Source organism: Panthera leo, chromosome D1, assembly GCF_018350215.1.
Source record: "Panthera leo isolate Ple1 chromosome D1, P.leo_Ple1_pat1.1, whole genome shotgun sequence".
NCBI lineage: Eukaryota > Metazoa > Chordata > Mammalia > Carnivora > Felidae > Panthera > Panthera leo.
In genome coordinates, this window is record NC_056688.1 from 63,457,551 (window position 1) to 63,469,895 (window position 12,345).

Genomic DNA, 12,345 nt, shown 5'->3' on the forward strand with positions numbered 1-12,345 from the left:
GTCTACATCGATGTCTACATCTAGATAGATAGGTCACTAGAATCCTTGCCAAAACTTTCTGAGGTGGCTATCCTTTTTCCCATTTTATAGACGAGAAAAGTAAGACCCAGAGAGGTTAGGATGAGGATTAAATGACATCTTACTTGGAAAGCATTTAAAAGTGCTGGCACAGGGGCGCCTGGGTGGCTCAGTCAGTTAAGCGGCTGACTTCAGCTCAGGTTGTGATCTCGCGGTTCATGGATTCAGGCCCCGCGTCGGGCTCTGTGCTGACAGCTCTGAGCCTGGAGCCTGCTTTGGATTCTGTGTCTCCCTCTCTCTCTTCCCCTCCCCCATCACGCTCTGTCTTTCTCTATCTCTCAAAAATGAATAAATGTTAAAAAAAATTTTTTTAAGTGCTGGCACATAGTAAGAGTTCAATAAATGATAGCTCCTCCTAATTAAGAAAGATAAGGCACTGTCATTGCCTTCATGGTGCCTAGTTTACTGGAACATATAGACTCAGCTAGGCAATTACTGTTACTGTGATAACAGTGTGTTATCACAAAGTCCAGGGAGCTCTGAAGTATCAAGACTTTCTAGAGAAAGCAAAGTGCCACAGTGAGTAGCACAGAGCCATGTGTAGAACACGGCAAGCACTAAAAATCATTCCTTAAATATGTAAAGAAATGAATGAAGTGCACCAAAGTTGATGCCTGGAGGTTAGCTAGAATTTGGCGTAAAAGGGAGTGGGGGTGGGTGGGAAGACTGTCACAGGCTGAAGCAAAAGCATGGGCAAAGGCCCAGAAGCAGGAGAATGTGTGTCACGTTGGAGGAGCTGAAAGTCAGGAATGGCTGGGAGAGTGGGGTGCTGGGGCAAGGACAGACACAAGGTTAGAAAGCGGAGTTGAGGTCTCCTGGGCACAGAGTCCTCGTAAACCAACTGGGAGAGTTGGCAAATGTTCTGAAACATGATGATGATGGTATTTGGCTACGGCATGGAGAGCAGAGGAGAAGAAGGGGGTAAGAGTGGAAACTGAGATGCAGTGAGGGAGCAGACATGATGGACATGTGGGAGGTAGAACAGAAAGGCCTTGAAGATGGGTTGGGTTTGGGGGAATAGAAGAGATGGAGATAGGGTAACAATGAGATTTTCTTCCTTGGGAAACTGTGTTTTGCCACAGTTCTCTGTGAAAAAGAACGGGTGAGGAGATGAGTAAGATTGCAAGAGATCTGGCAGGGCACAGCGAATATGTTGTTCATTTGTGGGCATGTGGGCTCTGAGGGGCCTGTGAGGCATTGAAGAGGAGATTGCCATGAAGCAGATGGACACATGGATGTGAGGCTCAGGAAAAAAAATCTGGCTAGAGATAGCAATTTGAGAGTTGTTAAAATTTAAGTGGTAATGAAAGGCATGAGATTAGGGAGGGCACATGGAAGTGTAGGATGAGAAGGTAAGGGGGCCCTGAAACATTGCTGTGGAATACTGAAGGGATGGTAGAGGAGAAGACTGAGTAAGAGCAGCCACAGAAGTTGGAGAAAGCCAAAGGAGTACACGGGGTCATGAAAGTCAAGGGAGGACAATGTTTCAAGAGGGAGGGAACTGCCTTGTATGACAAATGCCACTAATGGGTCAAGTAAGATAGAGTATGGCATAATGGTTAAGCATGTGGGCTTCAGAGTCAGACTGCCTGGGCCTGTGTGGCAGTTCAGGAGAAGCAGTCACCCACTGGGAGCTGCATCACCAAGTGTGTAAGTCATAGACCAGTAAGTGATAGTTCCAGGGCCCAGTCTTTGTGGCCTACATGGAGTTCAACTAGCTCCTCCTGACTATCAAGTGAGGAGTATGCTGCAGTCCCAAGCCCACAGGGCTCCCCTTGGGGTAAGCCCACCTGGCCCAGGATCTGGAGCTGCAGTGCCTGGACCTCTGTTTGCAGAACCTCCACATACTTCAGCAGCAGCTCCAGCAAGACAAGCTGCTGTATAGGCGGCAGCTGGCGGAGTGTCAGCAGCAGGAGGACCTCATCAAGAACCTGACCAAGCAGCGGGATGCCCTGCGGGCTCAGTATGAGGCTTTCCTGGAGCAGGTGGGGTCTTGCTGCTGCCTGCCCTGTGCTGCTCTTCTCTTGGGAGGGGACAACACTTCACAGGATGCCCAGAGGAAAGAATGGGGTGACTTGTCATGCAGTCTCGTGGGGGAGGGGCAAAGTAGGATGGCTTGAGGAATGGTCCCTCATGGGAACTCCTAAGAAGAGGTGATCACTCCTGGCAACACATTGAAGGAAGAGGACACTTTGGAAATTCACTTCAAGAGTGCATATCTCATTTAGATGGGCAAGGCATTCCTGGGGCCTCTGAGCCAGCTGCAGGTAGCCGACTTTGAGGAGCTACGGAGCTATCGAGTACCACCGGAATCTGTGGTCCGGGTGACCGACGCCCTGTGCGATCTGTTCCACTGTGAAACAGGCTGGGCCAGCGCCAAGCAGCTCTTATGCACCGAGGATTTTTATCAGGTAGGGAATGTGGAGCACGATGGAGGAGGAGAGCAGAGGCACAAAGGGGAGACTTGGCAGAGCGAGGCTGTTAGGGCCAGGTCCAGAACACCTGTGTCTGCCCCTACCCCTCTTAACACATTTTCCCAGGAGCTGGTGTTCTTCCCCAAGGAGAAGATGACAGACTCCGAGATGATAAAGTTAGCCCAAGCTCTGAAGGCTCCAGGTATGAGTGATGCAGCTCTGCGGGCAGTAAGCATACCTGCAGCGAGCCTGGCGGCCTGGCTCTGGGCCGTCCTGCGCTATGGGCTGGCACAGCGTCGGGGACTGCCCACGGGCCTGCTGCTGCGGCAGATAGAGGCCACGCTGGCTCGGGAGCAGGCCCTCCTGGGCCACCGCCAGTTCCAGGCCCAGGAGACCCTGGAGCACAAACTGGATCTGGCCAACAAGCTGGAAGACTCCTGGGTTTCGCACAACCGTGTGATGGAGAATCTCATTCGCGCTCAATGTGGCCAATATCACAAGTGGCCCATAAAGTCTGCACTGCTCACACCTATGCAGTCCTGGACTACAGAGCTCCAGGTAACCAGCTCCTGCCCCGGTCTTCCCCCAAAGCTCATTTCTGTCCCACTGACCCCAACAACTCTGCTCCTCCCTGCACCCTCACTGCCTCCCTTTGTCCCACTGCCCTCCTTGCCATGCTTTCCTGCATACCCTGCTTCACGCCCTCTCTACCAGACCCTCTCTGCCTGCACCCTCCTCGCTGGCCTACATGCCCTCTGTTCTTCCCTTCCACACCAGAAGTTGAAGGGGCACTGCACGACTATGTTCGGGGATGCCCTTCTGTGTTCAGCTGCCATCATCTACCTGGGTCCTTTCCCAGCACTGCGGCGCCAGGAGCTACTGGACAAGTGGCTGGCTCTGTGCAGGGGCTTCCAGGAGCCCCTGGGCCCAGATGATGTGAAACAGGCCCTGAAGCAGAAGCAGAAATCTGCCATCATGCCACCAAAGAACCCCCTGCTCTCCACACGCTCTCCCTTCAACCTTCTGACCCTGCTTAGCTCCAAATCTGAACAGTTCCAGTGGGACCGAGACCTGAAGCCCCAGGCAAAGTCAGCCCGCCTGGCAGGCCTGCTCCTGCGAAGTCACACCCACTACTCCAGCTTCCGTTGGCCTCTGCTGCTTGACCCTAGCAACCAGGCCCCCATCTGGCTGAACCCACTGCCTCTGCAAGAGACTAGATGCCTGGCCCCAGGTCCAGGTAAAGTGCAGATATAAAGCCAGGGATAATGAACATAATGCTTCTCCTTCTCAGGTATCTGAACCGCCAGCACTCAGCCACAGGTGGTCCTCCCTTTCATAATAAAGACACTAAATTTTTGTAGCCAGCGTATCCTATATTTCAGCAGCCTACATGATATTAATAAATTAGGTCACATTTGCATCTTGGGGCCTATACTGTAATGATTCTGACTTTACATGTCTGACCAGTCCATGATCTTCCACTTCCTTGGTCTGCTCAGCACTCTTAGAAACTTGGCCTACAACTCGGAGCCTTCCTTACTGTCGGAATTTATCCCATGTTCAGGAATTCTGGGGAAATATTTCTATTATCTCTGCCTGGAGCAGAGACCTATCTGGGTCGAGTGTCAGAAGGAGGTGTTTCCTAGGGGAAGGAAGCAAGGGTATTGGGTAGGGGAAGGAGAAAATGATGTTTATTTCCCAGAAGGGGTTGGGAGTTGCACCGGGGACAGTAATAGATATCTACAATGGAAGGTACATAATAAAGCAGTCTGTAATGTGGGCTCTATAATCCGACTGTCTGGGTCAAATACCTGTTCTTTGCTAGCTATGTAAACTAAGACATGGTACTTAATCTCTCTAAGCCAAAATTTATTTGACAATAAAATTAGCATCTTAATTATACCCATCTTACAAAACATCGTATTAAGTGAGATAATTTATGTAAAAGGGGTTCACATAGTGCCTAAAAATAATTTCTCAAAAATTTTAGTATTACTACTAATGTATTACTGCTACCATTATTACATTCCATCCCTTGGCTGTGCAGCATAACCTTCCATTGTGCCCATACACCATTATGAAAATACACAGTATATAACTATCACATGTGCAACTATAAGTAAATTTACACCCTTTCTAGTAAGGGACACAATGAAGAAACATCTAGCTGCAGCATCCAATTCTGAGTCCAGGAGCTGTGAACAGTGTTCATTGTTCTTGATCAGAGTTAGATGTGGCTCTTTGTGATTCTATAACCTATGGCAGAGTACACTCTCAATCTCACCATAGCAGTACATCCAATATGCAGAGTGAAGCAAAATCAAATCAAGATAACTACAGTAAACTTCCTGTTTAGAAACTGGATAAGGGTAAGAAACACACACTTATCTAATTAGTCTTTAGCATGTACTGTGTAATGCCAGACAGAGATAGGAAGGCAAATGATTAGCATCACTTCACTGGCTATAGAGTGAGTTCTTGGGACAGCCACTTCAGCTGTCCTGTGTTCTAATGAACAGTATGATGTTCCTTGTCCATTGTACCCAGGGCTATCTGTGAAAGGAACATTGGTCAAGAATCCTGTTTGTAGCTATTCAGCCATACATAGCCACTCCTATCGGAACGGGATGGGGGCTTAGGATTTGTCTTCAAATTAAGCAAACACTGATCACTTGTTACCAGATGGAGGATTTTCTGGCTAATTCCACTAAATCTCTCATCTTCTTTCCTTCAGATTTCATCTATAAGGATTCTGTTAGCTATTAACCAATGCCAGAAATCTTGGTACACTCTCATTCTTGAATTTAAACCCTATTTTCTGTCTTCTCTCTTAACATTGGTTCTGGGGGCTTGAGCAATTCCACTAAGCCTTAATTGCTATCCAGCTAAACCTTGGCCTTCAGCTCAGAGCTGTAGTAAGAAAATAGTTTGAGTAGTGAGCTCAGGGTAATTGGCCATGGAACATAGCCCCGAATACTTGGGGGCTGTATCCAAATCAAAAGGGGAAGGGAGACTATTAAATTTGTCAAGCAGAGAATGCATAAAGAGAAGTGCTTGAGATGGATCTGGAAAATTACCTTCCCTGATTTTCCAGCCTCTTCCAATAGCCAGTAATTTCCTATTCCATGCAACATGAGGTAGATAACCATCTTTACAAATCAGCAAGGTGCATGAGTATCTGAACATTTGTGGTCTGAAATTGCTTGATATGAGCAGAAAGGAATTTTCTTACAGTTTTTTTTTCCTGAGGGTTGTTCCTCTCATCTAAGTAGAGAAGTAGCCAGCATGCCTTCTTCTAAATCCACTGAAGTTCAGTGAGCATATGGTCCAAATCCCATGAGATAAACCAACTTCTTACCCACCACACAGATTAGTAGGGAAAAGAAAAATCCTCATTGCCTCCCCACTAACTCGCTGTATCAGTTAGAAATGCTATCACTATCAGTAACAAAAGCCCAACTTACCATGGCTTAAGACATAAGGATTTATTTATCTCACATTATAAGAAGTACTGAGATAAGCAGGCACCAGCCTTCAGTGTTGCCTTCAAGTACCCAGATCCTTCTGTCTTTCTGCTCAATAATCCCTAGCATGTTGGCTTATCACATTATAGTGGGTTGAATGTAGTGGGTTGAGTCCTAACCCACAGAACCTCTATGTTAAAGAGTCTTGCAGATATAATTAAGAACCTTGAAATGAGATTACCCTACATTATCTGGGTTGGCCCTAAATCAGTGAGAAGTGTCCTTAGAAAAAAGAGAAGGCATAGGGACAGAAAGTAAAGACCTCATGAAGAGGGAGACAGACAGTGGAGTTATGTAGTCACAAGCCAAGGAACTCCTGGAACCACCAGAAGCTGGAGGAGGCAAGGAAGGAGTCTTTTCTAAAAGCTTCAGAGAGAGTGCTCGCTTCGGCAGCACATATACTAAAAGCTTCAGAGAGAGTACAGCTTTCTCAACACCTTGACTGTGGACTTCTGGCCTCCAGAACTATGAGGAAATAAGTTCCTGGTTTTTCCAGCCACCATATTTGGGTGCTATCCTTCCAAGCATCATGTCAGAGTTGCTGCTAGCCGTTTCTGTCCCTTTCATCAGGAAAACAAAAGATCTTCCAGAAATCTGAACAGCTACATGTGGTAGGCAGAGTTTTGGCCCCCGTCATCTTTGTCCTCTATTTTTACTCCTATGATTATGTTACATGGCACAAAAGACTCTGCAGATGTAACTAAGATTACTAATCAATTGACCGTAATAAAGAGATATCCTGGGGTTGCCTGGTGGCTCAGTCAGTTAAGCATCCAACTCTTGATCTTGGCTCAGGTCATGATCTCAGGGTTCGTGAGTTTGAGCCTAGAGTCGGGCTCTGCACTGATAGCACAGAGCCTGCTTGGGATTCTGTCTCTCTGCCTCTCTCTCTCAAAATAAATAAGTAAGCTAAACACACACACACACACACACACACACACACACACACACACACACACACACTCACACACAAAGGACAGGGATATCCTGAATTATCTGGGTGGGCCCAATGTAATCACATATGCCCTTCAAAGAAGCAAGGAGGAAAGAAGAGGCAGTCAGGAAAACTTGAAACACAGAAGGATTCAAGGAACTATTATTTCTGGGTGGAAGATGCAGTGGGCTACAGGGAATGTGTGAGATAGAAATGAATTCTGTCAAAAACCAGTAAGCCTAAAAGAGGACCCAAGTCCCAGATTAGAACTGCAGCCCCCGTTGATGCCTTGATTAGCCCTGTGTAACCCCAAGCAGAGCGCCCAGTCATGTTGTGCTGGGCTTCTAACCTGAACTCAAACATAACAAATGGGTGTTGTTTTCAGCACTTATTCCTAAGTGGTAATTTGTGGTGATTTGTTAAGCAATAGGAAATGAATCCACCAAACTGTGGACCCAGCAACCTCCACTTGCCCACTTCTTAATGCTTAATACTTTTAAAAAATTCTTAAATTTCTTAATACTTAAAAAGATATTATTTCTCTCTTCCAGCTCCTGCTGTAGAGGAGGCAAAGGAGAAGGTGGCTGGGGAGCCAGCCATCTCTGTCCACCATACCGTGGCCCAGGACTTGGCTAATTCCATAGTTTATGGTCTTTCACTTAGCAGTTGCTACTTCCAGGCACTGATTTCTATATTAGCAACAATTCTTTTCGTTATGATAAAAGTAGCTTAGGCAAAAGGAGAGATACACGGATTCTTCTAACCGACCGCTGAAAGGCAGAAATGGAGCAGACTTCCCTGGAGTTTTAGGGAAATAATAATGACAGCTAACATTTGTTGAGTGCTTACTATGTCCAGCTGAGTACTCTCTCTGTATCGTTTCATGTCATCTTCACAGTAACTCCGTGAGGTACCTACTAATATCAACCCCATGTTGCAGCTAAGGAAACTGAGTCAGAAAGAGCTTAAGTGACTTTCCTGAGGTGTCTTCCTGTGGACCTTCCCTCAAGAGATAGAGCCCTTGGGTGAATGGTGTTCCCTAGGAGCCCAGTTTGTCCTCTGAGAGGAGCTCCTCTCCATCTTTCTGTCATAGGGATGGGCTTTGTGAGAAATCAAGAAAAAGAAGAGGCCATGGAAGAGGAAGATTGCAATAGTGAAGAGAGTGATAAGACTAAGGGCAAGACAAAAGAGCAGAAGACAGCGGACAGAGAAAATGAGGAGGAGGGAAACAAGCAAGAGCACGAAGAGGAGGAGGAGGAAGAAGAGGAGGAGGAGGAGGAGGAGAAGGAGGAGGAGGAGAAGACAGAGAGACAGAGGTCAAGGCCGGCCTCAGAGACTGGGGCTCTGCCCCTTCCCTCCCTTTGTGTGCTCTCAGGCACTGACCCAGAGCTGGGTCCTCAGCTCCAGGAGGCAGCTGCCAGTGGTGAGAACTGGTCCCCACCCACCATGTCCCCCTTCTGTGGCCCCACAAGCCTCTCACCCCCAGCCCGAACTCTGCTCCCATCCTTAACCCAAGCACTAACTCTGTTGAAGAGCCCTGAGGGAATCCTCCTATTATCCATGGGGGAGCCAGTGAGAGCCAGATTTTGTACAGGAGAGGGGGCTGCATGCTGGCATGGTGAGTAGGGTGTCCTTGCCTCCCCCTCATAGGCCTGCCCGTGCTACTGACCAACATGGAGCTGGGCCTAGGGTGCCAAGAACTACAATGGCTACTGCGGCGGGAGAAGCTGAGCCCACCCCAGGTGCAACCCAGCTTCTGTCTCTATCTGAGCACTACTCTCCCCCTCAATGCCTTGGAAAAAGGTGAGTGCCAGTGGGTAAGTTGCCACCACAGCTCTGTGGACACACCAGGTCTCCAGCTTCACTCAGTCTGACCCCAAGCAGGCTCAGTACTGCAGCAGGGTGCCATACTCTCTGTGTACCCCAACCCTGGTTCTGTCAAGGGGTTAAGCATCCCCTATGTCCCTATGTGACCCCAAGTGCTAGGTTATGAGCTGCTGAAGGGGCTGAATGTACTGGATCTGAGCCTGAACATGGAAATCCTAGAGGAACAGATGCTGCATGAAATCTTGTGCATTGAGTGTCCCGAGCTTGAGAGCCGCTGGCAGGACATAAAGATCAGAGCCCTGGATTCCTTTGAAGCTGTGGAGGCTGCTGAGGTGCCTGGGGGTCCTGTTATGGGTGGGGATGAGCTCGGGGGGGGGGGTGGGCAGATATGGGGGTGGAGATGAGTGTGGATGGTGGGGGAACCACGTGAGAAAGAATCAGACCCATGGAACAGGTGACTGTCTGCAGGAGGGGCTGCTGCTGATGCTGCTGCTCCAGAACCCAAAACATCAGAAACCAGCCAAATTCCTCCGGGAGATGGTGAGGGCCCAGGCAAAGCTATGTCAGCTGCGTGCCCACTGTGAGGAGCTAGAAGAAATGAGACGGCAGGAGGTGGTACTGTGGGCACCCTATCGGCGTGTGGTCTGGCATGGAATGGCCATTATAAAGGCCCTTAGCCCATTGCAGAACCTGCTTCCACTTTTCCGTATGCACCCAGACAACTGGCTAGCAGCCACCAAGCGGGCCCTGAACAGCATGGAGCAGTATGAGATTCATCAAGGGGAGGACCTGCCCAGCCATCTGCTGCAGCTGAGAACACAGCTGACCCGCCAGCTACTGGGCAGCACTGTGGCTGCGCTGGGCCTGACCCAGTTACCGTTGGTGGGTGCCTTGGGTGCTCTGGCTCTGCTGCAAGTGGCAAGGAAAGCACCAGAGCTGGAGAGGCTGGCGCTTTGGCCTGGCCTGGCAGCCTCTCCTAGCACAGGCTACAGCAAGCCAAGTGTGGCTCGACCAGCCTGGCTGGGGCTGAGAGCCTGGCAAGAATGTAGGATGTTAGAGCTGCTGCCACCATTCGCTGGGCTGTGTGCATCCCTGGCACACCACTCCAATGTTTGGCAGGCTTATCTGTCCCTGTCATCCACAGTGCTGGGTCCTGCGCCTGGGCCTGGACCTGATCCACTTAGTCTTCTCCAGAAGCTGATTCTGTGGCGTGTGCTGCGACCTGAGTGCCTGGCAAGGGCCCTGGCTGACTTTACCACCAGCCTCCTGGGCCGGCCCCTGGATGAAAACCTGGATGCCTCCACCATACCCTTCGAACACAGCCAGGCTACTCAGCCCGTGCTGATCTTGTTGCCACCACCTGGTCACCCCACAGCCACCATGCATCCCCTGACTGTCATCCAGAAACTGGCTGCCAGGCATGAGCAGGTTTGAGCCTTGCTTGTTGGCCACACAGACACCAGACCTCTGTGGACTGAGATGGGGTGTGGTGGTCCCTCCCAGCATGCCCATGGATCTTTCTGGCTTACTCAGGGACTTTTGGGGGTCATTTGTGGCATTACCTTGGGTCCCTTGGGTCACCTAGGATCACTTTGAGTTACTCTGCCACCTCTCTGTTGGTCTTCAGGGACAGAAGCATCTGGAGGTGATCGCCCTGGGCTCTGAAGCCTGGGATCCAGTCTCGGTAGTGGTTAGCACTCTATGCCAGGCTATGCACAAAGGGCACTGGCTGGTGCTGGAGAACTGTCATCTGATGCCTCACTGGCCGAAGGAGCTGCTACAGCCTTTGTGGAGGCTGTTGGATGGAGCCAGGGGTGCGTTTGCTACCTAAATATGGCTTCTTGGACCCTGTCCAGTACCTGGCCTGACCTTGAACTCTCAGGCCTCATGGCTGATCCCCTCACTCCAAGTCTGTCCCTTGTGTCTGACTCCTGACCCTTGAGCCTCAAGTCTGATCCCTAAATTTGCATCTGACCCTTTACCCAGTGATTGATCTCAGCCCCATGTTTGACCCCTAGTGGTCTCGGACCTGGAGTCAGAACTGCTTCTGGCCCAACCTGCAAGCAGGAACATGGCCACTGTCCACAGAGATTTTCGTCTTTGGCTTATTTTGTCTGCAGAGGCTATTGCTTCCTTACCAGGTGAGGAGCTCCCCACTATAGTCTCTCAGATTGGAGGAGGATGGTACCTGTGCTGTGCTGACCCAGCACTCTCCTTCTGCCCCAGCTGTACTGACTCAGCACTCCATGCCTGTTTTCTGGGACCAGTCCCTGGAGCTGGGCCATGTCTTGATCAACAGCATGGAGCTAGCCCAGCAAGGACGGAATGTACAATCCCCAACCAGGATGCTGCCTCTGGTCCTCCTACATGGCCTCCTGCTATACCGGCAGCTCTATGGAATGAAGCTGCAGGCACACAGGGGCCGCTGGTGAGGGACCCCATCCATCTTGCTCAGTCACTCAGCAAACATTATGCATTTTCTACATCCTAGATGAGTATGACTAATTCATGCCTGGGAAGCACCAAAGTGTGAGGGCAGGGGGGTAGTCAAGAAAGTCTCCTCCAAGGACTTTGAGATCTCACTTTGAACTGAGTCTTGGAAGCAGAGGCAGATCAGGTACCGATGGGGCCTTTCTGAGCAGAGGGATCTAGGCTCAGCAGGAGGGAGATTTCAGTGTGGCTGAGGGGGACACGCTGGGGGGTTGAGTGGGGACAGGCAAGGTTTATGGTAAAGGGCCTTTAAGATCATGGCAAGGGACTGGATTTTATCCTGAGGAGAGTAGGAAGCCACTGGAGGGTTTTAAGTAGGAAAAGAAATGTGATCCTAGTTGTCTGTTGGAAAGATCACTCTCACTGACTGCAGTGTGAATGGACCAGATGGGATAGGGCTGGAGGCAAGCAGAGCAATTTTAAAGGAGGCTCTGGCAGTCTCAAGGGACAAGGCCATGGTATGGGTGGAAGGGACTAGGGTAGTCATAGTAGAGATAGAGAGTAAATATGGAGTGAAGAAGAAGGAGGAGTCAAGACAGCCTCCCAGATTTCTGCCGAAGACAATTGGGTGGCTGGTATGGGGGAAATATGATTTCAGTTAAAAAGCAAGCTGTATGAGGGGTGCTTGGATGGCTCAGTTGGTTAAGCATCTGACTCTTGATCTCAGCTCAGTTCTTCATCTAAGGATCCTGAGTTCAAGCCCCATGTTGGGCTCGGGGCTTGGCATGAAGCCTACTTTTAAAAACAAAAACAAAAACAAAAACAAAAAAAACAAGTTATATTGGAAGTGCTAAGTGCAAATGACTGGTGAGCCCTTATGAGTTGGGAGCTTGGGCTAGACAGACCAGAGTCCTCAGCATATAAATGGTTCTGAAACCCTGCTTCCTGCTCCCCTCCCCCAGGAGTCAAGTGACCCTGACCCAGGTCCTTCAGATCCAAGACCAGCTGTGGGCCAGCCTTAGCAATCCCAGTGCTGCCATGCAGGAGCTGGCTGGTGAGAATCTTCCTGTCCCCATGGAAAGCCCTGGGAGGGGCAGGGGGAGTGGGAGTACTGAGTTTTTGGTTTGGGTTTGGGAGG

At 49.7% G+C, this 12,345-nt stretch overlaps 1 protein-coding gene across 16 annotated transcripts in view; it reads left to right on the forward strand.

Annotated features, from left to right (window-relative positions):
* The window catches only part of DNHD1 (dynein heavy chain domain 1), a 92,870-nt gene that overhangs the window by 78,750 nt on the left and 1,775 nt on the right, over positions 1-12,345 (forward strand). For 12 of the 16 annotated variants that reach the window (XM_042906047.1, XM_042906058.1, XM_042906057.1 and 9 more), the window contains 12 exons: positions 1,914-2,063; positions 2,307-2,489; positions 2,619-3,050; positions 3,270-3,729; positions 8,044-8,373; positions 8,601-8,753; positions 8,931-9,109; positions 9,246-10,205; positions 10,405-10,591; positions 10,796-10,918; positions 11,004-11,205; positions 12,170-12,261. In XM_042906047.1, coding sequence (XP_042761981.1) covers positions 1,914-2,063; positions 2,307-2,489; positions 2,619-3,050; positions 3,270-3,729; positions 8,044-8,373; positions 8,601-8,753; positions 8,931-9,109; positions 9,246-10,205; positions 10,405-10,591; positions 10,796-10,918; positions 11,004-11,205; positions 12,170-12,261 — 3,451 coding nt within the window. Of the gene's footprint in view, positions 1-1,913; positions 2,064-2,306; positions 2,490-2,618; positions 3,051-3,269; positions 3,730-8,043; positions 8,374-8,600; positions 8,754-8,930; positions 9,110-9,245; positions 10,206-10,404; positions 10,592-10,795; positions 10,919-11,003; positions 11,206-12,169; positions 12,262-12,345 lie in introns of those variants that run through there. The other 4 variants (XM_042906060.1, XM_042906059.1, XM_042906050.1 and 1 more) reach the window with 3 other exon arrangements.